The sequence below is a fragment of the Candida orthopsilosis genome (genome assembly GCF_000315875.1).
Source record: "Candida orthopsilosis Co 90-125, chromosome 1 draft sequence".
NCBI lineage: Eukaryota > Fungi > Ascomycota > Pichiomycetes > Serinales > Debaryomycetaceae > Lodderomyces > Lodderomyces orthopsilosis.
In genome coordinates, this window is record NC_018292.1 from 1,792,357 (window position 1) to 1,819,726 (window position 27,370).

At 36.7% G+C, this 27,370-nt stretch overlaps 11 protein-coding genes across 11 annotated transcripts; 2 read left to right on the forward strand and 9 right to left on the reverse strand. All coding sequences in view use genetic code 12, as the record gives it.

Moving 5' to 3' along the window:
* Positions 1-69: 69 nt before the first annotated feature.
* Positions 70-1,269, reverse strand: CORT_0A08050 (Pir32 cell wall structural component; the record flags this gene model as incomplete). Its single annotated transcript, XM_003866581.1, has 1 exon — positions 70-1,269. One exon carries the CDS (start codon positions 1,267-1,269, stop codon positions 70-72), a length of 1,200 nt encoding a protein of 399 aa, XP_003866629.1.
* A 593-nt stretch (positions 1,270-1,862) lies between these two features.
* On the forward strand, positions 1,863-2,390 carry CORT_0A08060 (Grx5 protein; the record flags this gene model as incomplete). The annotated part of the gene is made up of 2 exons (XM_003866582.1): positions 1,863-1,907; positions 1,986-2,390. The coding sequence occupies 2 exons, from the start codon at positions 1,863-1,865 to the stop codon at positions 2,388-2,390; spliced, it is 450 nt and encodes a 149-aa protein (XP_003866630.1).
* Positions 2,391-2,462: 72 nt separating this feature from the next.
* On the reverse strand, positions 2,463-5,207 carry CORT_0A08070 (Put3 protein; the record flags this gene model as incomplete). Its single annotated transcript, XM_003866583.1, has 1 exon — positions 2,463-5,207. One exon carries the CDS (start codon positions 5,205-5,207, stop codon positions 2,463-2,465), a length of 2,745 nt encoding a protein of 914 aa, XP_003866631.1.
* A 376-nt stretch (positions 5,208-5,583) lies between these two features.
* Positions 5,584-6,567, reverse strand: CORT_0A08080 (Rbt4 protein; the record flags this gene model as incomplete). The annotated part of the gene is made up of 1 exon (XM_003866584.1): positions 5,584-6,567. One exon carries the CDS (start codon positions 6,565-6,567, stop codon positions 5,584-5,586), a length of 984 nt encoding a protein of 327 aa, XP_003866632.1.
* Positions 6,568-8,223: 1,656 nt separating this feature from the next.
* On the reverse strand, positions 8,224-9,090 carry CORT_0A08090 (hypothetical protein; the record flags this gene model as incomplete). The annotated part of the gene is made up of 1 exon (XM_003866585.1): positions 8,224-9,090. The coding sequence occupies one exon, from the start codon at positions 9,088-9,090 to the stop codon at positions 8,224-8,226; it is 867 nt and encodes a 288-aa protein (XP_003866633.1).
* A 1,825-nt stretch (positions 9,091-10,915) lies between these two features.
* On the reverse strand, positions 10,916-11,443 carry CORT_0A08100 (hypothetical protein; the record flags this gene model as incomplete). Its single annotated transcript, XM_003866586.1, has 1 exon — positions 10,916-11,443. One exon carries the CDS (start codon positions 11,441-11,443, stop codon positions 10,916-10,918), a length of 528 nt encoding a protein of 175 aa, XP_003866634.1.
* A 1,121-nt stretch (positions 11,444-12,564) lies between these two features.
* Positions 12,565-14,574, reverse strand: CORT_0A08110 (Hcs1 protein; the record flags this gene model as incomplete). The annotated part of the gene is made up of 1 exon (XM_003866587.1): positions 12,565-14,574. One exon carries the CDS (start codon positions 14,572-14,574, stop codon positions 12,565-12,567), a length of 2,010 nt encoding a protein of 669 aa, XP_003866635.1.
* Positions 14,575-15,046: 472 nt separating this feature from the next.
* CORT_0A08120 (hypothetical protein) lies at positions 15,047-15,427 on the reverse strand (the record flags this gene model as incomplete). The annotated part of the gene is made up of 2 exons (XM_003866588.1): positions 15,047-15,358; positions 15,422-15,427. 2 exons carry the CDS (start codon positions 15,425-15,427, stop codon positions 15,047-15,049), a joined length of 318 nt encoding a protein of 105 aa, XP_003866636.1.
* Positions 15,428-15,559: 132 nt separating this feature from the next.
* CORT_0A08130 (hypothetical protein) lies at positions 15,560-20,338 on the reverse strand (the record flags this gene model as incomplete). Its single annotated transcript, XM_003866589.1, has 1 exon — positions 15,560-20,338. One exon carries the CDS (start codon positions 20,336-20,338, stop codon positions 15,560-15,562), a length of 4,779 nt encoding a protein of 1,592 aa, XP_003866637.1.
* Positions 20,339-24,208: 3,870 nt separating this feature from the next.
* On the forward strand, positions 24,209-26,071 carry CORT_0A08140 (hypothetical protein; the record flags this gene model as incomplete). The annotated part of the gene is made up of 1 exon (XM_003866590.1): positions 24,209-26,071. The coding sequence occupies one exon, from the start codon at positions 24,209-24,211 to the stop codon at positions 26,069-26,071; it is 1,863 nt and encodes a 620-aa protein (XP_003866638.1).
* A 726-nt stretch (positions 26,072-26,797) lies between these two features.
* On the reverse strand, positions 26,798-27,067 carry CORT_0A08150 (Pet117 protein; the record flags this gene model as incomplete). Its single annotated transcript, XM_003866591.1, has 1 exon — positions 26,798-27,067. One exon carries the CDS (start codon positions 27,065-27,067, stop codon positions 26,798-26,800), a length of 270 nt encoding a protein of 89 aa, XP_003866639.1.
* Positions 27,068-27,370: the final 303 nt, after the last annotated feature.

Here is a 27,370-nt window from a genome sequence, read left to right on the forward strand (position 1 = left end):
ATATCATATGCCATTAAACAAGGTAAAAACGGTATAAAAAAATTGGCGGATGATGAAAATATCTGCTCATCAACAGTCAATCAATTCAACCACGTCCAAAGTGACTGGATGACATTGAAAACCAATGGATTGATCATACAAGTTGTAAAAATGACCAGAAGCACATTGATAGAACTTAGTTGAATTTCCTAAAGCCAATTGACCATCTTTAGTAACTGACCAACCTGCGGCAAAAACGGCACCATGTTGGGGAGTAGGACCATCAAATTGGAATTGGTGACCAGAAACAATACATCCAATTCTGTCATCTGAATCACGTAAAATGGAATCATGTAATGACATACGTAATGTGGCATTAGTGTAGCAAGCGACGGAGTACACTGGTGAAGTAAAATCATTGTCATTGAAGAAGTCATCTCCATGTTCTTTATGACCCTTGTGATCTTTATGGTTATGACGGCCACGTTCTTTGAAATCCCTATGTTCAGCATAGGATCCTTCATGGCTTTCGTGCTCTTTTGACCTCTCATGTTCGTTGTAGTGGCCACTATCCTTCTCCCAATGATTGTTGTCCAAATCATAATCATCACCTTTTAATCCATGTTTGCCTTTGTAATGTTTGAAATGCTCGTCAAAGGGCTTGTCCTTGATATCACCTCCAATATCATGAGCAGCTTCATCATCCAACTCGTCTCTCTTTGACAAGACAGTTTCAAAATCTCCGTCATCAAAATGCTTATCTTTGTTGAGCTTGTCATCATCAAAATGTTTGCGACCACCAAATTTTTCATCCTTTTCACGGTAATCATCATTGCTATGCTTGTCCGCATTGTAGTAACCATTTCCATGTTTATCTCCATCCTTGTCACTGAAGTAACCATCATGGTGATCATTATCCAAACCCAATTTTTTCTTCTCCTCAGGATCACACAACTCTTCATTCACTTTCTGAACTTGACCATCAGTGATTTGAACAATAATGTCTTTAGTTTTGGTTTCCTTTGGAGCTGGAGTAATAACAGATGTAACAAAACTGGTGGTGATACTTCTCTCAATAGATTTCACCTCTGGTTCCAACAACTCCCCTTCGTTAGTGACAGTGTAGGGATTCACAACAATTCCAAATTTGAATGGCAAACTGGTAAAACTTCCTGGTAAGTAATCACAAGTTGGTTTATACTTTGTCCAATCTTCTCCATTTGCTGGAATGTAATAAGCTTGAATCAAGTTGATGGTGGCAAAAGATGCTAATAAACGTGGCAGTAACATTATAAGAATGAGAATAGTGATGGTAGTGTCAAGAAGAAAGTAACAATTAGTGGTGGTCAATTTTCGAAAATGTAAAATTTAATTTATACTGCCAGAAATTGTTGCAAAAACGTTATGCGTATAATTTTTTGTAACGCTACCTTGAGTTTGTGGTCAAAAAGTAACAACCAATTTGGGTGGCGTTGGAGTATGTTAACTGCTGGGTTGGGTGAGCAGCATGGATATGGGGTCACTTGCGATATCTTGTATACATCAGCTGGAAGAGGTAGGTACATCTTTGTAAAGTGTTGTGATGGAATATAGAGCGAGTAGTGTTGATCAAGTAAAGAAGTAGTGGACACGTTCCTGGTAGCATATTGTGAAGAAAGCATCAACTTTATGAAGCCTTGGAGCTAACAGCAACTGTGAAAGATAGTGTGTAGCCATTGCTCTCACCAGTTGCACTATTTTAGTCGAATGAAACAGCACCAAATTTTGCTTACAAACGGATACTTTTAGCAAATACACGACCAGCATTAACCAAAGATATCGCATCATATAAAATGATGCATCAGTACCACACTTAATAATCTATACATCAACCATATTCAACCATGTTTAGAAGAGCCCTTTTCAATACGAGATTCACTCCAAGGATAGTATGTACCAAATTGCCTCCCCTGCTTGGGAGCACATGGTCCTCAGCTGTTTCACCAATACTAACTCCTCTATTTTAGAACCTTCAAACCAGATTCATCTCCACTGAGATCAGAGATGCCATTTCAAGTGCCATAAAAGCCACTCCAGTTGTGCTATTCATGAAAGGTACGCCTGAGTTCCCTCAATGTGGATTTTCGAGAGCCACGATCCAAACCTTGGGCCAACAAGGAGTTGATCCATCAAAATTTGCTGCTTATAATGTATTGGAAGACCCTGAATTAAGGGATGGAATAAAAGAGTTTAGTTCGTGGCCAACTATACCACAATTATACGTCAATGGAGAATTTGTTGGTGGTTGTGATATTATTATGAGTATGGCTCAAAGTGGAGAATTGGCTGATTTTTTAGAAAAGGAAGGTGCTTTGATTCCTGAAGAAAAAGATGATGTTGAAAGTGCTGACGTTAAGCCAAATAGAAAGTAGATACGAGGTAGTTAGACTTTGATATATATATAGTAAATTAATTGTATAAAGCAATGAAAACCTCGAATCTTCTTATTGCATGTAATTGAATTGGTCATGAATCATGTTGGGAAAGTTGGGTTCTGAATGGACACCACTGTTACCATCATTTTCACCACGTAGTTCTGGTCCCTCGACGTCAAAACTAAATGGACTGGGGCCGCTCTTGTCAGTTTCAGCAATAGTATGTAGATGATTGACATCACCAGAAGCATCAAGAATTGAATTTTCCGGGGGGTGGAAATTAAGCCATCCAGCTTCAGTTGTAATTTCATTCCATAACTTTTGTTCTTCATCTAAATATGCAAATCCTTCAATCCCTGTCAAGTCTTGATTAGAGTTGAAATCTCCTTGACTATGTTGAAGACCCGTATTGAAGTTTGGGAAATCCAAGTCGGGGTTTTGTTGTAACTGTTGAGGAGTATTGTTCATCGTTTCTTGAGCACTTTCTTCCATCGTTTCTTTCAAATCATCCTCATAGAATCTGAAGTCTTCGTCATGTTTACGAAGAATCTCAGTCATTGCACCGTTGAAATCAAGAACGCGAATCAATTTAAGTAGTTGAGCTCTTCTTAATGCTGCTGGGTAGTTGCCCAATCGCTTCATTTTCGTAAACAATGTCAAAGCATGATCTAAATGGGTTTTAGTTGCATCATGGACTCCAAATGACGCATTGAAAAGAATTAAGGTTGATGCTGAGGTGAATAAATATTCACGGTCCATCCACCCAAATAATGCAACCATATTGTCCAGCACTAACGACCAGATGCTCTTGATTGTATTGATTGAAGCTTGAAACGATGAGTTAAGCAAGCTCAATACGTTTTTGGAATATTTGGTCAAATCGATATACTTGTTTTGAGTTGATTGCACTTGCAATTCCTTTAATTTCTTTGTAGAAAAATGAAACAACAATGGTCGGACTGCTAAATTGATACCTTGGAAATATTCTGTCATCAAATTTACTATCAATCGCGACACTTTTGGTTCCTCTGGTGTATAGTCAACGTTAAGATGGTTTGGCAACGAGTTTTTCCAATTAATCAACCTCTGCACCAAATCAGACACAATTGGTAAGATATTATAAGTCGGGGTTTTAGTATACAATGATGACAAAATGACGGCATTGATTTGAGTAATTGTGACACAATTATTGATATAGTCAGCTGGTGGAAATATGTAGTAGCCGCGTACATCCTGTTTATCTCGAGGAAAATCCGATAAATCAATTTTAAAATCAACAGGTAGTTCTGTAGAAACTGAATCATCGGCAAAGCTCAAAGGAAGACCTGCTTTTGAAGAAAGCATTCTTTCATACATGTAAACTGTCCACCAAATTCTGCGTCTATGTTCGAGTTCGAATCGGTTGAGAGATTCTTTTTCTGCATCCACATGCCAACCCAAAATTAACGCTGCTCTCAATGCTAAACCAAAATAGAAGTACGAAGCAATTGTACAATCAGCAACTTGTAAGTAGAATGCGTATAGTAGCATGACTTCAATGCCACCATCTTTAGTTATATTATCGATAGCACCGGATGCAAATAATCCGGTGAAGAGATCGGATGCTTGATAGAAAAACTCCGCACCGGGCAAAGTATGTTTTTCTTTATGTTCCTTCTTCCTTGTCATATTTTCAAGTTTCTGTCGTTTAGCATGAGTATCCGATTCAGTTCCCAAATACATTTCACCAATGGAGAATATAAGTAATACTTTACAAAACCAGATTGTCTCCAAAATGGTTTCATCATCAGCATCTTTCTTTATAGTGTTCTCATCGGAGTTTACCGTAGCATCCTGGGAGTAATTGCGTCGCAAGATTTTCTTATTCTCCTCTATCCTTCCCGCATATAAATTCATCAAAAACTGTTTAATCAACCCTTCGTTAAAGAAATAGAAGCATCCATCGTTGTAGTTGATGAATGTATCCACTAAGAGCATTGCATAAGAATACGAGGGTAATGAAAAATTTATGGAAAGTCCGGGTCTGGTGTTCGTTTTTGAAAGTGTAATCTTATATGCGCCACCTTCCTTTTCCATCACTTTGCTCTCGCGTTTACTTGTTTGACGAGAGTCGCTCTTTGCAGATGAAACTGAAGCTCGTGTATCTGGAGAGTTCATTGGAGTGGATTTGTTGGAATTGGGTAGTAATGATGAATCAAATGATGGTGCCATGTTTTGGATTTCCAAACCAAATAATGTCATTGAAGACGAGCCAACATAAACTTTCTCTCCAGTCCGCGATTGTATTAGTCTCCCATGCTTGTCCAATGAAGGACCGATCACTTCCATTCCTTGGTTATGATTTGCACCTGGTTGATGGTTTACCCCCGCTGTGGCATTAATTTGATTTTGCACCAGTGTAATTTGTTGTGATTTAGAAGTGTCACTTAGTATTTCTGTTTGCTTTAGCTCCAGTTCCTTTAAGCTGTTCCTAAGCAGAGCATTATCCTTTTTTAACCTAGCAATATCATCGTGCAATCTTGAAAGATATTTCATTGACACCACAATTTTCTTATCGGCTTCCACATATTCACACTTTATCTTTGCAAGTTGACACTTTTTGCATGGATCCCCACCAGGACATCTAATATGGCGGGTCCTGCACCGTATGCACGCCAATGATGTTCTCTTTGGACGGCCAGCTGTGGTATTTGGCTTTTGGGAGTTTGATTCATCGAAGGATGAGTTAGTGTCCATAGGGAGTGGTTGTACACTACCGTTTGCAACATTCTGGTCCTCACTCTTGATGGATGTATCTGGACCACTGTCGCTCATTGTATCTCTAAAGGAACTGTAAATATATTGTTGAGGCGTTGCAGGAGTAGATTGGGGTTAGCCTCTCTGAGGTTTTATTTTTTTTTTCTGAAGTCAAATTATCAAATGATTACACAAAGAGATAACTTATGTTGGGGAGAGAGAAAAGGGTTGTTGCAAACGAAAAACTACACCTTTACAAGAAAACAAATCTAATAGAACAACGTACATGCCTAAACAAAAATATACACTAAAGAAAAATCCCTACAATTGAATTTCAAAAAACAAACTTTTAAAACAACGAACTATACAAAACTATAAAACTATATAAAAACAGCCAAGCTTCTCACTTGTAATAAGGAAAGGCAAGCGCATATATTTCAAAGCTTGATTCCAATTATTGTAAAACATTTGCTTTACCCTGTCCCACAATATTTCCAGCAGGGTCATATGAACAAATGATGTACTTACCCCAGTTTTCAGCGCTACAGTCCTTGTAAGCGCATCCAACCTTGGTAGTACCTTTCCATACTACTTGAGTGAAATGGTCAAAAGTGGAAGCCGTGCTGTAATCGTAGCTATCTCCCTCCTTGTACCAAGCTTCAACAACAGCTGAACCACTCTTGTAACCAACACCCAAGTTTTCTCCGTACTTACCACCAGAATGTTTCAAGTTTCCTGAACATGAGTACTGGTCGGCGTAGTTTTGAGCGTATTCGTAAGCAGATTGGTCCCATGATAATGCAGAAACACCATGTGCAGCACGCTTGGAGTTGTGTGCATCAAGAATATCCTTGGAAAATGCTTCATCTTGAACGTTACCAAAATCACCACTTGAGCTGGATGAAGTTGATGATGATGCTGAAGATGATGATGAAGTAGCTGGGGCAGATGATTGTTCAGTTGTTTGTTGAGCAGTGGCTGATGAAGATGGAGCTGAGGTTGATGTAGCTTCAACTGATTGTTGAGATGGTTGTGAAGTTTCAGATGTAGGGGTAAAAGATACAATAGCATCCTCTGATTCAGCAGAAGCTTCATCTGATAAGGTGGAGGTGATCAAAGTAGTTGGGTTAGCAATGACAGCCAACTTTTCAGTGGTTAATGAGTCTCCACCTTGGATAACCAAGTTTTGACGGTATAAAGTAGCATGAGCTTCATCAACATTGGATACAACACTGGTGAAAGCAATATCTTGTCCTAAAACATTGGTTGAAAAGACCCAAGTTGACACTGAAGGTTCTTCAGTGGTTTGAGTTGGAGTTGATTCTCCGTCAGTACCAACAGTGACGTAGTTAGTGACGTGTACGTATTCGTATTTGACTTGAGCTAAAGACAAACCAAATAAAGTGGTAGCAGCAGCAGCAGTAGTAGTGAATTTCATGACGCGATTTTTTTTTTCTGTGTTTCAAATGAACGTAGTGTGTGTAAAGTGTTTACTTTTTTTCTCGTTTAGTGAGTGTAAAGGGTATATGCTATGAAAAATGAATGTGTAGTAATAGCAGCAGTAGTATCAGCGATAAAGAACTGTGTAGTGACAGACTGTAGTTGGGATACAAAAAGGAGCGTAGTAATGTACTTAATAGATCTTTAGCTGAAGAAAGGAAAAAAGGAAAAAGGGAAAAGAAAAGGAAAACTCGAAACTTGGAAAAAGTAGAGATTTGTTGAAACATATATATAACAAGACTAAATTGAACAATAACGCAAGAAATCAAAGGCAGTTCTATAAAGCCATAACACACAATACAATAAAATACAATACAATACAATACATAAGAATATTAAGAGTTCCCCCTTTTAAATTTCGGTCTGAAATCTTAGTTTTATGATTCGATTATATTCAGCATATGGGACAATAGTAAGTACTAATTTTGTACTTTGTGCATATATAGAAGAGTAGTTACTTTACTTAAAGTCCCATTATGGTTAAATTGATGTTGTACACAAGAACGCCAATTTAGACATATAGCACAAACTTTTGTATGCAGTACGCATGTATTTCTTTTTTTGCTTTTCTGCTGTTTACGTTTTCGACAAAAGAAACAGAAAATGTCTTGTCGTTTAATAACAACACAACACATGTTGCTATTGTTCTAGACAATCTGTTCTTTGTTTATATTACTTGTTTACTTAACTAGCTATTCAGGGGGGTTACAAGAGTCCATTTTTACGTGTTCGTACTCTTCGTCGCACTGGAGAATTGATTGCGTCTAGTGGAAGGACAAAGATATATGATTGTTTGAATCGGATATTTGGTATCAACCGAGCATGTTTTAGAGACCAGATTGCCGTTAAATGAGCCAAACGTTTGTGGCTCTCATGTACAGTAGATTTCTCTGGTTTAACGTCCTCTTTGCAATTCTAGATTTGGGATCTGGCTTTGAATTGGACGAAATCACACGACTCATTTATTGTTTGTTCAAAAGCCTTTTCTTTTTTTTTCAATCTAATTTCCGATAAATCAATGGCATCGATCGGCTTATTGTTTCTCATCGATTCGATTCTTTTTCCACCTTTATCCAATGGAATCATAGCCCACGTTTACTTTATAGAAACATTAATTTAACTTGCATATAATCTGTCAAAATGAAACGGATATTCTTCGAGGGGCACTGCAAACACAGCCCGATATAGGCGATTAAACCCTTTTGCAAAGGTAAAAAGAAACAAATCGACCTTTTCTCACGATCTTTAGCTATAATGTAAAAGCTCCTGTTGTGATTCTAGTCACATTCCGTAGAACGCTGTTTCAAAAAATGATATTACATTGAGTTTAAGCACTCTATGTAGCAGATACATTTTGACGGTCGCAATGTTGCAAAACATTCCGTTGGTACAAAACGGAAATATCGCGTGTGTATCTAATACTTTTTCTCTTTTCGGTGGATAATTGTCTACACATCGGTATTGCAACAGTCGTACATGCCTCCCCCTTAAACATTGTGATTCGAGACACTTACGAAAGGTTGTAACAAAGAGCTTTGTCATAGGGCAAGTCTACGTTTGTAACAAGAAATCAGTATACTATTGTTCCTATACATCAGACCAATGGGAGCACATTCTGTCGTCCTTGTCCTTTCACATTTCCAACTTCTTTGTAATTACAAATTACATACATACCCCATCCTTTAGCACTACAGTCTTTATAAGCACAGCCCAATTGTGTAGTAGATTTCCATATGACTTGAGTAAAATGATCAAATTTGGTAGCTGTTTGGTAACTGTAATTTTTACCCTCGGAATACCATGCATTAACCACTGATTGGGCCGAGCTATAGCCGACACCCAAATTTTCTCCATAAAGTGAACTGGTGTGTTTCAAATTTCCTGAGCAATCATAAGCATTGGCTACCTTTTGAGCATAGCTGTAGAGTTCTTGACTCCATGACAAAGGTGCAACACCATGAGCAGCACGTTTGACATTATGAGCACTCAATATTTCATTTGTAAAAGGATCAGAGTTGGTAGACTTTGAAGCCAGAACTGGTGAACTCGCCACAATTGTTGGTTTAGCACTAGATTGAACTTTTGTTGTTGACGTAGTGATGCTTGAGGAGGGTGCTTTTATGGTGGACGGAGCTGGTGGTGTGGTAATAGGGGTGCGTGTGTTGGTTGTCACAGCTTTAGCAGCCACTGATGTAGATTCGGGTGGGTGTAATGGAGTTAATGTTGATTTTATCTCTTCCGCAATACTGGCCAAAGTTGAAGAAACTTCATCAGTGGTTGTTGAAATAGATGTTGATGCAGGGTTACCCAAAAGATACTCTGTGTAAAACACTCCTGACTCATTATAGATAGCTGATCTCAGCACTGTAACATAAACAATATCAGTAACTAAAATTGTAGCCGCGTGTACAATTGCAATAATCGTGAAGAGTCCAATCATTTGCAATTTGCAAGACATCATCGGGAGCTATGGTAACGTTAGGTTTGAAGTGTTACCTAAAATATAGACCAACTCACTATTATATACGCTGAAATCCTTACCGATGTTGTTTACAGTTGAATTACTTGCATTGGCATTTGTTTGGTCAAGAAAAAGCGGTGAAATATAATAATCGAAAAAGTGAAATAATATCAACTAAACGCGATTTTTCAACCAGCACGAAGCAAGGTGCTGGACACTGGATTGCGTCGTCAACTAATGTAAACTGGATTTCAAGGATCATGTGGGACTTATTCTCTCTTTGCGAGTACTCTGATCGTAGTCTTTGCCAAGTACGTGAAGTAAATCTATCTAGGTTGCAAATGCACACAGGGTAAAATTTGAAAAAATAAAAAAGCAACACGCGAATTTTGTGTAACATTTACATTTATGAATATAGCACAATTGTTTGTTGTTGATTTCGACGTATCGAGACGAGGCTACGCATGACAATCTATAATACTAACATCAATTTGCAACCACGTAATCTTTAATAATTGTATACCACCTACTTCATAGAAACTATTGCTAAGAGGTCAAACGAAATAAAACCCTTGATCACCTCTAGCCTGGGATACCCCCAAGTGGCACGTCAATGATCTTACAAGGCTTTAATTAATCGTGTTCTGTCAGTCCATTTTCAGCACACTTACACCATTCCTCCAAAAAGAAACACGCTTTGGTTCATTTATCATTTAAAAATTTTCAACAACGCAAAGATGACGTTTCGATCCTGTAATTGCAACATTTAACCGTTTTGTTCACTCAAAAACCGGACAAGTCCCTTTTGGATGGATCGAACCAACGCCAATATAATCGTTTCTTTTTCTCTTATACTTTAAAATACATCAACAGTGCATTCTTTAATCGAAAATATGATTTCAATTTGTCTTGATCAACTGGACTTGGGCTGAGTATGATTTAATGACTTTAATGTGGTCTTCGGGGACACTTATTTTAAGAGGCCTCTTGATATGATACTTCACTACGTACACTTCTCTTTTGTTCAACCTTGATTTCACCTTATCAGTTTCGATCTTTTGCTCCAAAAAGCCGCCTCCTCAAATATTGTATCACATACATAGAGGAGTTGTCAGATGGTTATTTCCGACACCCCCTATCTCATTCAAAGTACAATCCTTATTTAAATAATGTCTCAATTGTTTGTTTCCATAAATCTGTATACTTGTGAACTTCATGATGTTGTTGTTCATTCGATATTGTACATTCAAAAACTTGACATATTTCTCACCATTCATCTCCTTAATTATTCTATCAAGTAGAGTTATTTCTAAAATGCCGATCATTTTCTTATCAGTCAGTTAGATAGTAGGGGATAGTTGTTTATTATCTCCAGCAAACACCAATCTTCTAAGCTTGTAAGAGACTAATGGAACCCCAATACTTGCACTCAAATGACTGTTATACTTCATTAATTATAATTGTATCGAACCAGCCACATCTCTTTCCTACTTCGGTAGATCCAGTACCGTGCAAGGTAGCAAATACGACTCGTGCTCTTCCAATGATATGTTTGAATTTCTCTGGAAAATCATCTCTCAATTGTTTAAGTAGTGGCTTTAACTCCCCATACAAGCTCCTGCTTAAAGCGTAGCTCTTAGCATATTAGATTTGATTGAGAATTGGACTCATGGGCTGTTTGATACTAGGTATTGTCAAATCTTCATGATACATAGACAAGAGGTCCAACATATGTTTCAAATGAAAGGGTAACAGTTTTGCTGGTCGGTCTAGCATAACCAAATCCTTGGCATTGTATTCGTCACTGAAACTCTTCAACAAAGTGTCAACTAAGTTGACTGGTCAATACCAAAACTTTCTCACTCGGACCTGTTAATAACTGAACCAATTCAACCTGTGCCATGGTTTTTCCTGTGCCAGGAGCTCCGAAAACAATAGTGAATTTTGAACGATCTATCGAAAATTCAACTGCTTCCCTTTGTGACGCATTGAGTCTTTCATTGATAAATTTGAGACTGGGCCACACCTCTGTAGACGCGTTCAAGATAGTTCCAGTATCTGCGACGACATTATCACCTCTATTCATTTCCAACTTCCTAAACGTCATCTTCATAATATCCAATGTGTTTGAGATTGGTGTACCAAGTTTTGGGGATGTTGACTTCACGCTGCATGTTTCATCTAGTTCTAAAACTGGGCCATTTAAGCAAGTCAAAACTACCTTTCCAATTTTATCCGAGCTTGAAGGCCGTCTTTGTTTAGCAAGAAGAAATTTAAGGGCCTCATTGATGTTGAAATTTCTATCCCTGACCCTATCCATAGCCCCCTCAACCGTTTTGGTGAAAGTGGGCATGTTAGGTTGAGCTAAAACCTTTAACTTGCTCTACTTGGAAGAATTGCCATAACAATTTAGTATTTGAGAAACCGAACCAACTTGAATGAATAAAATCTTTATTGTTGTGGAAGAATCGTCTGCAACAAGAGCAACAGCAGACTTCTTTTTCTGTTTGTTTGTGTCGTTGTTTTCCACGTTTTCTTCTTTGTATGTGCTCTCTTTCATCGGTTCAATTTCAACCATAGCTCCTGGTTTGAACGTATCACGCCAAATATCACTCTGTAATTCCTCCCCATCTAATCTTTTTCAAGGCCAAATTCCACGTCCAGAACCACTAAATTTGTTAGATTATCTCCCTCGAAACTAACTTGTTGGTAAAGAAATGATTGGTTGTTTTTGTAATCTGAGCTGAATCAACTGCTAGTTCTCGTTAGACAGCATCTTTGAAATTTTGTGACAGATTCAAAAGTGGAGGGTCGTAAACTGACGACTTTACTTCGGGACTCAGAGCATAATCACAGCGCATGTTACTATTCTATTTTTTCATATCAGTACGAGTAGCAGTAAATAATATTTAATTGAACTTTTTGGATTTTGAAATCTTCCTTATTTTAAATCAAAGACCTAAAGGAAGACGCGTATGCTTAAGGTAAATAAATACAAATTAATCTTTACATTAATTAATCCGGGAGATCAAAGACCATAGCCATGTAACATTCCCCCAGTCAACCCCTTAGTAATTACTGTGGCAAACAATCTATTTCCTTTGAAATTGAATTCAGGGGATAGATACACAATATAATATATTCTTTGACACAAAATTGAACTAACCGCCAGACGTTGAAAATACAAAACCTACACTGAATCACTACACTTAATATTCCCTTGCTTGCTAAGACAGAAAGGACTCTATAGGTAAAAGGTTTGTCTCAATACCGGATGAACTTAAAGGAATTTCAAAAATATACATGATATGACAAATACAACCTGCTTAAAAAAACGTGTTTTGGTAATTACCGCGAATATACCTTTTACCATGGAAGCAAAATGGTAGTTAAATTGCAATTTTTCACAGCCATCTCTTAAAACGTACAATGAAGTGAAATTATGCCCTCGTATTTATGTTTTCATATAAAAAATTACCAGTCAGCGTAATCATCAATGTTTGGATACACAATTTCATATGGTCTTACTGATTTCCCATCCTCGAAACCATCTTCGACGTACTTGCTCCAGCTCTGAAGAAATTTGTGCCCTGAATCATTCATCAACTGTAAATCACCAATGACACAAAGTTGTCGCTTTGGTCTAGTGATTGCCACATTCAATCTTCGTTCTTCACTTAAGAATCCAACATCTCTTTCATCATTGGACCTCACTAAGGTCAAGATGATAACCTCTTTTTCACGACCTTGAAATCCATCAACTGTACTCACTTCAATTAATGAGTCAGGACCTAGTTGCTTTTTTAGAAGTTGCACCTGGGCCGCATACGGGGCAATGATTCCAATATCTTGGGGCGGTACCCCACTCTCAATCAATTTCTTTACATGGCCCCTAACAATTTGTAATTCCATTTCGTTGTACTTTGAATCTCCCTTTATTGATTCTAATTTTTGCTCAGGAAAGTCACCCCCTTGCGTGTCGTACCAAACACATTGTACATTAGTTTCGTCGTTTCTAGAAACACCGGGAAGATCCGTGAGCTTGATTTCTTTAACAGACTCGTCACCTATCAATTTGTCTTCGTATAATTGCATGCTAGGGAACTTCATTATACTATCATTCATTCGGTACTGAACATTCAACAATTTTTTAAACTTGTCACCTTCCAATTTGTTGACTAGTCTGTCAAATAACGTTGTTTCCAAAAGAGTGGCTGTGCCTGACATTATAGTTGGTGGTAGTTGCATATTGTCACCAGCAATCACCAACCTCTTGAATTTGTCGTTGTGTAGTAATGGGATCCAACATTGGGGCTCAAGAGACTGTGATACCTCGTCAATAATGATGGAGTCAAAATTGGCACCACTTCTTTTCAAATCATAAGAGCCAGCACCATGCAATGTGGCAAGAACGACCTTTGCTTGGTTAAGCAATTCGTGAACAATTTTTCTCTCTCTTTGAACTAGCTCTTTCTTCAACAGTTTCAACTCTTGATACAATGTTTTCCTCTCTACGTATCTCTTGCACTTTTTGATCTTGCCTAAAACTGATTGAATGTCGTTCTCGAGATCTTTGATCACGTCTCTGCCGTAACTCTTGGAAAGAACTTCAAGAGAATGTTGAACGTTGACGGGTAAGAGTCTAGCTGGGTGTCCAATTCGTACCAACTCGCCTGCTTTGTAATGTTCTCCAAGTCTCTCTAAAATTGTATCAACAGAAATATTGGATGGACCACAAACCAAAACTTTCTCCCCTCGAGTCGTCAACTGTCGAATTAATTCAACCAACGTCATAGTTTTACCCGTTCCTGGCGGCCCAAAGATGATTGAGATATTGGACTTGTTGATTGCAAAATCAATTGCAGACTTTTGAGATCGGTTCAAGCCGCGATTGAAGAAATCGATACTAGAGTTACCATTTGATAGAGTATATTTAGTTTCCCCGAGTAGTAACTTGTGGATGTCGTTCTTCTCACTTTCTTTTAATTCAAGTACTTTATTCATGGTTGTGATCATTCGCTTATATGTAATCGCGTTGGACAATTTGACGATCCATATTCTAGTTGAATCATTGGTGTTGTTGTAGTAGTTAAGTACTTTGTCGTCCCCAGCGGACTCATCTACCGAAACGGTAATTGTCAAATTAGAAACCTTAACAACTACAGCCTCAATAGATTCGTCCTTCTCCTTGCTCTCTTCGTCTTTCTTCTTTGCTTTTGTCATCTTATCAATCCTCACGATGTCACCCGTTTTCATCGAGGCTGAGGATAGATCTCCATTGCTTATAGCATTGTCCAACTGCAATTCCAAAATTGTCTTGCCACCAATACCAGTCCTCATATTTGAAATATTCAAGTTTATTACCGCAAGACCCATCTGGGCAAGCTTCTTTGGTGGGTAAGCATTGATGTACTCGGTGGTTTGGGCTACATCCTCTTCTTGCTCTTTCAAAATGGCAGCTTTGAATTTGCTGAATAAGCTCATTGTGCTACGATGGGTAATGTACGAATCAAGTTTCTTGAAATTTTCATGGACTGAATAGCTTTGTCAGAAAAATAAAACTTCATGCATCTTTGATTCGATATTGAGTCCGCAAACTTATGCTCTCGATCTTTGATTATCCTGATTTGACATCGTGAAAGTGTTCAAGCGTCAAAATGATATTAATCAGTCGTTCATTAATGCACTCAAGTGACTAATTTGAGAATTGTAAACTTTTGGTGGAAATTTGAGATGAGCCGCACACTCGTCAAAATGAGTCGGTTCAAGAGCATCGTGAAAGTTACAGAGCATATTTAGAAATTTCTTCGCGTAGGGAGGGAGCAAACATCGTCACAAAAGCTTCTTTTAGAGGATGTAGTAGATGGCGTTACGATAGGAAATCTTTGACTTACGTTCATCAAGGAAAGGAACCAAAAATTTACTAAACCTAAACGCATCTACACATAACCCCCCTCTAATCAAGCTCTCTAGAGTTCTTATACTCTCGAATATCACGCCCAGTTTGTTCTTTCAAATATTGAGCTCCGGCATTCTTTAAATTATCCAACACCAAATTACGTTGTTTGAAATAACCCGACATTCTCAATAACGAAACAACTTTGTCATAACAAGCTTCTCCAAAACTGAGGTAATTGCCAAACCAACGACGGAAATCAACCGAGCTAAAGTGCAGGACATCAAATTGTAATCCCGTATTTCGATGGATTCCAGCAAGTACAATTGATATAAGCACAAGGTCGATGCCATAGTGTACTAGCTTCCCTAACTGTAGATATTCTATGTTAGTATTGTGAATCAGTTGGACGAGACATCATGTGAATAAACATACACTCATTGTGTCGATAAGATGTTATTCCTTTGTTATGCAAAAAGTCAATTTTCTGTCAGAGATAAAGGAGGAAAATACTTTCAACTTATTGTCACGTGAAAGTCACATGTAGCTAAAAATAGAACTCGGTCTATAGATCTATATTAAGCTGTCATAAATTCGTTTCAAGTTATCGTTGAATCGACCACCAGTCCAGTCTTTGACTCTTTCACTTTCACCAACACTAACTTCAAATCGACTCAAAATCTGCATTATATTCACCTTCAATTGTTCATCAAACACATTTGACTCTCCTAATTCTTTACTCATCATTTCCAAATACGACAAAACACCAAACCTAGTAATTAACAAATCCGACCCCTGATCAACTTCTTGTATTCTGTAAATAAATTTCAAAATCGACACTCTAAGCTTCATGTTTAATGTCTTTGAATTGATTAAATTTAGAACCGATTCAATTACATTCTTTGTAAGCAATGATAAATCCAAAGTTGAACTGAGCCCATTAGTAATTTGTTCAATTATCCAGTTCAATTCTCGATAAAACCATTCCGTTGACTCTGTTGGATGTGTGATTGAATTATACAAGGGAATATCCCATTTATTTAAACTTGGATGAGCAAGAACATAGCGGAAACTCAATTCGTACAAGAAATGGCCTGGATTGGCTAATATAGAAACAAATTGGGAATAAACAAACCAAACCAATTTAGGGATTTCTTGTTGTTGTTGTAAGGTGAAACAAACGGTGGATAAATATGCTTTGAAAATGTTTTTATCCTTGAAATGAGCATTTATTTCATCGTCAATTGAGGTGAGAATCTTATTTAGTATGATCTTGGCAATTGGAAGGTATTTGATAGTGGACAAATTTGCAATAATGAATTGCAAGACTCCAGTGTCTATCAAGTTCCTGATCTTGAATGAATAAGTCACACTTGAATCTTCATGTTTGGTATATTTCAAAAGTTCATCATTGTTTAAAATAACCATGTATAGAAACTCACAATCATAAGCAAGATGATCGGTGGATAACAACAGATTTTCTCTTTCCAATTTCTCAATTTGATGCCAAAATTCAACACCGTTGCCAAATTTGGGAAGACTCAATTCCATGCAATTCAATGAATTTTGAATAACGCCTTTGTTTAGTGACACCGTAAGTTGTTCACTCTTTTTCGTAATCAACTTGTCCATGTCAACCAAATCAGACTCATTATTATGAAGTTCGTCTGAGAACTCCCAGTTAGATACACTAGCAATCCACGACATGGACACTTTAGCCTCCATCTTTTGCAACACAAACTTGAGCAACAAATCCTCACAACGATTTAATCCTTGATACTTTTCCAAAACAGTCTTGAGATTAATCACGTTGGACAATTTCAGGTGATCGAAATTGTAAAGAATGTAAATAATCAAAGCTGAATAGTATCTCAAAGACGCATCTTTTTCGCTAGGCAAACCATCCAAGCAAGTTGATGAAGTCAAGGCGATTTGGAAAAGCTTTTGAAAATCAATCTTGTTTTTTGAGGAGGCAAGTAGTGACTTCACCGCGTATTTCAAGGTGTCTTTGTAGATGAATTTAGACTGAAGAATGACTTCCAATTGAGTGTTTAAAATACTTGCGGGAACCATGTTCCAAACATTTGCATCAAATAAATAATCTCCAATGTGGTTTACGAATAATGTGAAGTTCTGTGAAAGCAGTTCAGATTCGGCAAAGCTTTTGGTTATGTATAGCATCGATTTGTGAAGCCATGTCTTTGTCATATCATTTTGAGGGACTTTCTTGATGAAACTAATAAACGAAGGGTTGGTTGTCTGCTTGAAATTGATCTGTTCCAACACTTTTTCAATTAGTGATTGATCGATAATAGCTTGCGTAGATAATATAATCAATATTTGATTCCACATTGACTCCTCGACCGTTTTCGAATCTAATTTCAGTTGAATCGCTTCAACAACTTGTTTCATGGATGCTGGAGGAACGTTCATCTCATTTTGAACCATTGATGATACAATCAAACAATTCAAAACACCATCCTTCAAGTTCTTTTTTAATAACCAAGAAGCTACATTCTTAGACCTGCCAATCAAAACCGGCAACAATCCATAATCATTGGGCTGAGAAACAATCTCGTCAGTAACCTTTATCAAATCGGACTCCGTTACTACTAACAGATTCGACTCAAGAAGCTGGGTTAGTAAACTGAGCCTGTTGGCTTCTTTGGATTTCAACAATTTCCAAAATTGAGCAAAAGTGAGTTTAATGTGCTTATCAATACAAGTAGCCACTGCCAGCTCAAAGAGAACTCCACTTGATAAATCCATTAGCTTTCTTGATTGAGTCTCATTTAATAACCAAATGTAATCAATAAAACCAAGGTTTCCACTAAATAGTGTATCAAACACGAACTTTGACAATGAAGGAGAACTAAAATGGGGAATTAATTTTATAGTTTCTCCATACAACTGGATTACCAATTTAGTCTCGCCATTGTGTGGTCCCCCAAGTAGCTTCCTCCAAGTCATTTCTGATGTGAAATAATCAATCGCTAATTGGCTCGAATTCATCAAAAAACTCCAAAGTTTGGAGAACAATATTGTGATTAATTGTGTTGTCAAAATCTCCTTCTCGAGAATCAAGTTTATGAGTGATAATACTGCCAAATAATCCAAATTTGATGAAATTAATTTCTTTTCGATAATGTGTGGGTTTTTAGCCAAGTGGGTGACAGAGGAGTTATAAACTACCTCCATTATCGAAGAATCTTGGTCAATGGGCAAAGACGACTCAAATGTCAACATTTGATTCAAGTTAAACTTCTCTACTAAATCATTAACATCTAATTGATCAACAAGAGACGCCAAAACATTCTTGTTCTCACCAAGCACTATCATGTACTTTAAAAACTTGAATAACCATTTTAAATTCTCTTCATCATTGCCTTTACCCAACAAAAATTTGAATTGTTCAAACATTGCCACGACAAATATACTCTCATCTTGGTATTTGTCATGAGCCAAATCGAGATACTTGTATGGACTACGCACGCATCGAGCAACAACTTCATCAAACATGTTCCAAAACTCTGGCGTCATTTCTGAATCCAATGAGTAAATTAACGCCATTATTGGAGTGACCAATAAGTTCTGATTGAAAAACATCTTGTCTTCTGATAATCTGTTAAGCAAGTGGTATATCTTAGTAGCAAAACTTGAAGTGATTGTTGATTTTGATGCCAATTTGATCAATGAGGTGTAAAATGAATTGGCGCCATTGTTTTTGTTCCACCATTTAAAATCTTGATTTTGCAAATTCATATAAAGATCAAGTATTGACAAGTCGTAATTGGACAATTCTGATTTGGAAACGATATCAGACACTCCAGTGGAGACTAGTTTCTGCAATGAGCTTTTGTTAAGAGAAGACGGTACCAATGCTTTATATTTGTTAATAATGGTCAATGCAGTCAAATGTGTGAGTTTCGATGATATTGTAGAAAGTGGTTGTGCAACAAATGTAACATCAGGCAATTGACTGAATACAAGGCTAATCAATTCTTGTCTCAGGTTAACGACGTCAATCACCTGTTCCAATCTTTTTAAAACGAAAAGAACCAATTGCAAAGTCAATTGCACTGTCAATCCGGTTTTAGAAGATAATCCTTCCACCAACGCTCCCTTCAGTAATGGTGCAAATACTATGCTCTCGGTGATGGCTCTAGCATCGAACTTGATAAATTCTACATTTGTTTCAAACTTGGGCATCGGTATTTGTAGCACATTAGTGTATAACAAGCTATGAGAAATCCACCAAGAAGTCAATGATGGGTCATGGTAACCACCTCCATGTTGGACAAGATAGTTCATGTATGGTGGGATTAATTCTTGACAACAAGACAACACCCTGACAATAAATTGTAACTCTTTGTTGGAATCCGTTGGTTTCAAACTTGTTAATAATGTGTATAGTAACTTGTTTGCAATCTTGAACTTTTTGTTATTTACCTCAACAATAACGCCAACGTCAGAATTTTGAGTCCATAACTTATCATTGGTAAATACTAGTCCATTTTTGACATCAGAGGTTACCTTTGTCATGAAATCAAGGAAAAATGGTTCTCTAATTTTGTTGAACAAGATATGGGCCTTGTACATAAAGCTATCATTGAGTATCTTGCACTTTTGTGCCTTTTTGAAGTTATTCTCATCAAGTAATTTATCATTGAGAAACTGTATCAAATTCAGTAACAGGTTGATGGAATCGAGTTGTAAATACTTCCAAATATTTTTGACAATCTTTGGATGGTTGGTCAATAAGTCTAATCGATGATAGTAAGCAACATTGGAGCATAAATCAATCCACAACTTCATAAAATTTGACCTTATTGAAAACTGATCGTTTACTTCACCTTCTTCAATTTCAATTTTACTTGGAGTCATCAATTTGGATAATACTGGAAGTGTCAAATCAAAGCTATTGAGAAACTCTTGGGCTATTAAGGTATCATAGTTGATTAAATTGTCTAACAATCTAATGGTTGGGTTGGTTGAAGAGGGCTTCAAGCTGCTCAACGCACGATACGTAATTTTGGAGTAATTGACTAATATGTCTTTGGCAATGTCAATGATATTTTGTCGTACTGGTAAAAATGAGTCTTTGTTCCCATTGACGGTGCGTAGCACATGGTTAATCTTATTGGTTATGTCGACGAATTCCTTGTGGTTATTAACTGATGAATAGTACGACCAAATGGGTAATACTCTACCCAAATCTCCTCGTTGGATCAATTGGGTTATTGGTTCCAAGTTATTTGAGGAAGACTGTATGCTACCAAGTTGTTCAACAAGATGATGATCTACATTAACCGATGGAGCTGTATATACTTTTCTCTTTTTCACCTCCGACATAGTAGCTGTGTGTAGGTGGGTTGATTGATGAGCCTTTGATGATTTGGTTGTAAAATTGAGAATTTTCAGATGAGATGCGGTTGCATGGTAGCGTTTTGTCTACAAGTATCAAAGTCGCATTAAGTATCTTCTTGAGAGCTTGCTGACGTGAGATTAAAAAGCACGATAGCTGACAGTAATCAAATAAAAGGTTCGAGGTATGTGGCATTCCATCGAGAGCGATTGGACTTGATTAGTAGCAGTATTCAATGTTTTGTAACACGAATAATGTTCAAAGAGCACAAACAAAGATGCGTAGTTGAGACTAGATTGGTATCTGTCTTCGTATGATGCATCCAATACGATATCTCGGTTGGTTCCCAGCTTCACAACTATTTCGGGATATCACATCATTCCGTTACCTGCAAAAACTCCTAATTATATGCAAAATTTTGCGTTATCAGTTGCAATTTGTCACATTCTCCACTGAGAAAAGAGAGTGTCCCGCCGGTTACTTTAGTAGCCTTGCTTCTATCCCAAAGACTTTGATCATGACATGCTAAATCAAGAAAAAGACTCTGCTCCTCTTCCCACCTTCTTTAACAAAAATTCATTTAAGAACATTTGCAGAAACAAAAGGATTTAATTTGACAGAGGAACGACTTTCCCTTATTTTAGAATGATTATAGAAAAGCACATGCATCAAACACTCTTGAAACTAGAAACTAGAAACTAGAAACTATAGGCAGAAATTGCTATATTAAGACGACTTAGTTAGAAGTCATTAAGCTGTAAAGACACTTGCTTTACTTAGTTTTGCTATGCAACTATTCACATTGTCATGAATATAATTGCTACGACTGTCGTATTATCGAAATCAAGAAAACAATAGTGTATATGCAGTTTTATGATGCTCATTATATCTAGTAGTGCACAAAGATGAAGAATTTTTTTTAGAAATTTTACTACTCCCGGTAATAACATATTTTGGCAATTAGAAAAAGAATATTTGATTTATTGCTTGCTGTTGCAGTAGTAGATTGCACAGTGGAGCTAATAGGTGAAGTAATTGTACACATTTCGTATAAAGTTTTACTCGTAATAAAGCTTTTACGTCACCACACAAAGCTTGTCATCTTGAAAAGAAAATAATACATTATTATGTCGCATTTTTAAGCAACAAGATTCGTGCAAAAAATTTACGAAAAGCTAACTAAGTAAAAGCACATTTTTAATCTTGTTGTTGCTACTGGATACAGTGCTAAACCAGGCAAGTTATAGCTTCAGTCTCTAATCTCAATGACGCTGTCTGAGTCCTAATAGCTGTGCTCAATGTTTCCTCTGCACTTCCCTGGTTTTCAGTGTGAAAACACGACTTGTTATGCATAACATTATCAAACAACAACAACACAAATGCAAAGATATTGCCTTTGTGTATGTCAGTTTAACATCCGTGTTATATCGGAAGTGGTTTAGTGTTTATGGCCCTAGTTACTCAATTCCGGGTATTGCAACTTTGAATATGAGACATATTATTTAGTTCCTAAACCTATGATGTCATTGAGGGACAACATTATTTTTTTTGGCATAGAAATAATATAGGGTGGGTCGTTTTAAAAAACAGTGTTGGCAGTGGTCGTTAACATACAAGCTTCACTTGTCCCCTATTGGACCCACGTATTGTCTTCCTACGACTGATTGCAATTCCGTTCGGAGTTGAATCCTTTTGTCTGCCGCCATGATGCTTTTCTATTGTTTTCATCCAATGTTTACCTTTTTTTTGTTTCTTTGTTATAGATTCTGGCTTGCTTACTCTTTGTTGTAAGAAAAATAGTTGACAATCTCCTATTATCATGTGCATGTTAGTGGTCTTTTGTTTACTTCTTTCGTATTGTAATGGTATACTCAATTGGGTGTCAATTTCCTTGGTCTTTGTTTATTGTTTATAATTTCTATTGTTGTTTATATTTGGCACAATAGATACAAAAGTATTCTCTTTCTCCATCTTATTTCGAGATTGTACACAGACTAAAGACGTTTGCGACTATGTGTGTTTGGATGTAAGTGCTAAGAAAGAGTACGGTTATGAGTTTGTTTACTCGAAGACTTACAATCAACAAAACAATAAAGAAGAGTATCAATCCAAATTTGAAATTTGTGATTACATCATACCTCTTTTTTTTATTGTGATACGTAGTGTAATACAATAAAGACCCCTATTGTATTTCATTCTCACACCACTTTTCGAGTCTTTGTAATTGTATAGCAATTCAACCAATCATTTCTTAACCAAGTAGCATATTTTATTACTTAAAGATGTGATGAAATTCCTGGGGTAGTGTTAAATCAGTTACAATATACTATTGAATACATCTACTTTTGTATTTAAAAAGTGAGTTCAGTATGGAAACGTATGTTTTCTTTTTTTGTTTGTTACAAAAATATATATCTATACTATTCTACATACAGGAATTGGCTATTTCGATTTGTGTAGATGAAGAGTAGTGTACTGCATATAATGGATTTGTATTGTTAATAATAGTTTTGTGTGTTTACGTGTATTTGCGTAATGAGAAATACTGTGTGGTGTAGGTTTCCCCTCAATTTGTGGGATTATCATCTCTCTACAACTCTCATTATACCTCGCTATCTGATGATACATACTAAACTACGCTCCATCAGACGATCTAAATCTGATTGTCGATTAGCAGAATGTAAAAACATACTTTGTGCTGTGCTGTGTTGTATTTTAAATATCAAATTCTATAAATAACAATCTACTAACTCTTCTGTTTACCCTTCTACATTACACTCACAGATATAGAAATATATATATATAATATCGAAAAGTATCACGACTTTTTTCAATATAAATCTTTCAAATCAGACTAAGGACATCATCGACCCCATATAAAATTAGATCAGACACAACTCATCAACTGAGGCACCATAACATAGACGAGAACATACATCAATTGAGAGCAACGTAGATAGCAAAATTTCGTCACCGTGATCAACTTTACACTCAGTTTTTCACGTAAACCACACAACAAAAGTACACACACATAGCAGAGACAGCTGCAATAATATAAACTACTCGCTCTCGACCACTTGCTTCCACAATTGATCCTAATTACTAACTCCTTCTTCCAATGATGATGGTATGTATACATTTAAATTAGCCTGCCTTTGAGGCACAAGAAAGTAGTGCAAATCATTTGTCGTCGTGTTACATTTTCAAACTAAAACAAACTCAACATTTACGAATGAAACCACCGATACCGTACTTCATGATACACGATCTTGCTTTAATTCAAACTTCCATAAAACATAGAGATTGCATTCCTCGTGTTGGTACCTACACCGCGTCTTTAAAACAAATTGAATAACCACCACACATTTCTTACATTTTTGATCTCAAACACACAAACAACAATAAAGCTTTTTCCCCTCAAAGTCTCTTTGGGCATCACACTTTTTGTGCAATGAGGCTTTAAAAAAGAGAATAAAAAGCTAAACGCCGAAACTTTTTTTTTTCCATATCGTACACAAAAATGCAGGAAGAGAAATAAATTATATTCCGAAACTTTTACACGACCATTACTAAACACCAACAGATTGTTTACTATATACAGGAACTGAAGAGAAAAAACAACTTAATTTGGTAATAGCACATAATGCAGGTCATTATATATATATATCCATACTAATATTCACACGACTTGAAAACTACTTTTCTAATTATTCATAAAACTACCAATACTAACGTCACTTTTCTTTTTACTTTAGAACTTAAGAAAATATTTCAACACCCTTCCCACTACTGCGGTATCAAAGACAACCATTCACTCTTCACACTCCACACCGAACATTTGTGATTCAGATGCCAAAATGGGTGCTACCATAGACGTAATGCCATCTTCATCTTTAGACGATACATTAAAAACAACCAGTATTGACGGTGCTCCTTTAAATGATCCAGTTGGGGGCGTTCATACCCCCACTAGCGCCACCTCGGCCTTTTTCACATTTGATGCTACATTGAATGAACTATATCCTAACCTACCTCCAAATTATAAATTAATAAGCATACTTGGTGAAGGCGCATTTTCAACCGTCTACAAAGCACTTGACGCGAGACAGAATAAACCAGTTGCAATCAAGATCATTAGTAAAGCTCACCTCACATCAAAACAGTTTCACAACATCAAGAATGAGATAAAGATTATGAAACGCACTCATCATCCAAATGTATTGCAATTATATGATTCATTTGATACACCTGATCATTGTTTTCTAATATTGGAGTATTGTAATGGTGGGGAAATTTTCAACAAGATTATAGAGTATACATATTTCTCAGAACCATTATCACGCCATGTATTTAAACAATTATTATCAGCCATTGATAATCTTCACAAGTTAAATATTGTTCATCGTGATATCAAGCCAGAAAACTTGTTGTTCAAAAAGATTCCTTTTTTTCCAAGATCAGTTGAAGAAAGTGAAAAACACGCTCGTAAATCAGATGACGATTGTAAAGTGGATGAAGGTGAATTTAAGTTGAATGTTGGTGGAGGAACAATCGGGGTAATTAAGTTGGCTGATTTTGGCTTGGCTAAGCAATTGATTGATGAGGATGACAATTCTAGAGTTCCAATGAAGACACCTTGTGGTACTGCTGGATATACTGCACCTGAAGTTATCACATGCAATACCAGAAGTGAAGGGTTTTACCTGCAAAAGACGAGGAATCAGTATTCAAAGGCAGTTGACATTTGGTCGTTAGGATGTTTTTTATATACTATATTGTGTGGATTCCCACCATTTTATGACGATGATGCTAATGACGTAACCATGAAGATTCTTCGTGGTGATTTTGTATTTTTACAACCATGGTGGGATGAGATTAGTGACGATGCCAAGGATTTGATTACGAAAATGTTGGAAGTGAATCCAGAAAAGAGAATAACTATTGAAGAAATTTGGCACCATCCATGGGTTATGCAAGGACAAAGGCAAAGTGTAACTAGCAATGGAGATTTGGTGGAGGCCAGTCATTATTTTGAGCAAAATTATGAGGTTGACCATGTGGAAGATATTGGCAATGACGAGTTGACTATCCCCATGTCAAACCAACCTATTTTATCACCTAGAGCGCATGCTATTAAGGTTGTATTTGACAATCCTGCCATGCTTGGAAGTTTCACTGATGTGTCCACTCAATTTATTGAAAATATTGACGAAGAGGATGAAGTGGACGAAGAGGATGATGACGACGAAGAAGATGAAGTTGACAAGCACAAAGTCCTTCACAAGACCAAAGAATACATCCCCACACCCATGCCAAAGGAACTCAATTTCAAAAATGTATTCAATGTTGACAAGTCTCAGCTTGATGTTTCTGGTGATGATTCCGATGAAGATGGGGAAGTTTCTGAAGATGAAGTATCAGAATTGGAAGATGATTTGGCCAGCTTACAATTAACACCAAAACTAATGACAAGATCAAGAAATGGTAGTCAAGCACAATGTCAATACACGGGCAAGATATTAGATGAAGAAATGGATGATTATTCTAATTCTGATAATGAAATATCTGAATGGACAAGATCATCATCAATCATTTCCGGCATTGAATCATTCAAATTGACATTGACTGATTCAAATTTACTAGCTAGACGAAAAAGTTCACGTAAAGCATCAGCTGTGACTACAGTATCAATGGATAAACGTCAAGAACAACAAGTTTAACTAAAAACTTTAGAGATTTCAACAATTGGAAAAATTATTAGGTTAGTGAGAAAAAGATTAGGTTTTATATAAGGAGGTTCTATTTATTCAGTTCAAAAATATATTTTATTACTCGTTTGCAAAGGAAGTGTAAGAGGTATAAGAAGTGTAAAATGGTGTACAAGTCTTTACAAGGTAGCGCGATTCAAATGAAGACTGGCAATGAAAATTTTCAATTAAAAATTCTGTTTCTTCTTCTCTTCTCTAACCATCAAATATCCAGGATATGAAAGTCTTGGCCTGATCCATACAACATCAATAATGTTGTATATCTACCACGATCAAACATCTTTTCAATTGACGAACCGTTTTGGCAAGTCTACGAAGAGCAAGACTTTGTAATCCTGCAAGATTCTTCTTGAATTCTCTTTTTTGGAATTGATATTTGTATATCAAAAGCTACAAAGTGCATCATAGTACATCAGGGATAAAAGGGAAAAAAGGGAGAATTGACTTCCTTGCTTCCGTTCTCCTGTATTTTTGGAGTCTTTCCTACTTCCTGGTGTCTCCAAGAACACTAACATTTTTCCAACCACCGTTGTAATGTCTTTCATCTTTTGTAAATCGTTGAATTTATTGACAATATGTATCAATCTATATACAAGGCGTCTCATTACCGGCGTAATAGGTATTAATTAACCAAGACTTGAAATCTCTTGAAACATGAAATCACCGACAGGAATTGAATCACTTTCCACTTTCTTCCTCACCACGTATAATTTCACTGCTCAAAGGTTGTAAAGCAGCAAATCTCCGTTTCATTTCCTCTTGTTCACGATGCTCTAATTCATTTGCTTGTTGTTTTTGGGTTTTTTTCGCTTGTTGTCGTTCAGCATCCTTTATGGGACCTTGACGTAATGCTGCTCGTTCTGATTGTTGTGAATAGTTGATGAAGATGAATGCACCAGTGGCAAACGCTATTGATGCGCCAAGGGTGATTTTTGATGCGGTTGACATTTGGGTAATAATGGAGAGTGGGGTCCAGTCAGGGTGTTTATAGAGAGTTGATTGAGGTGAGCTGATTTGATTTGTAGATTTATTTTTTTTGGTGCAACTTTTTATGACACTTGATTATTGTTATTTTGGTTGCAAAGTATTCACGAAGCAACAAGGGTCTACGAAACTCATTGGGACTTTTCTTAGTGGTTTGATATTACCCAATACTTATTTAGTTATAACTGTGCAAAAAGTTCGTTACTAGTGAATTACTCATTTTGAACTAGTTACGTCATAGCTATACATGCTCCCCCCCCATACGTC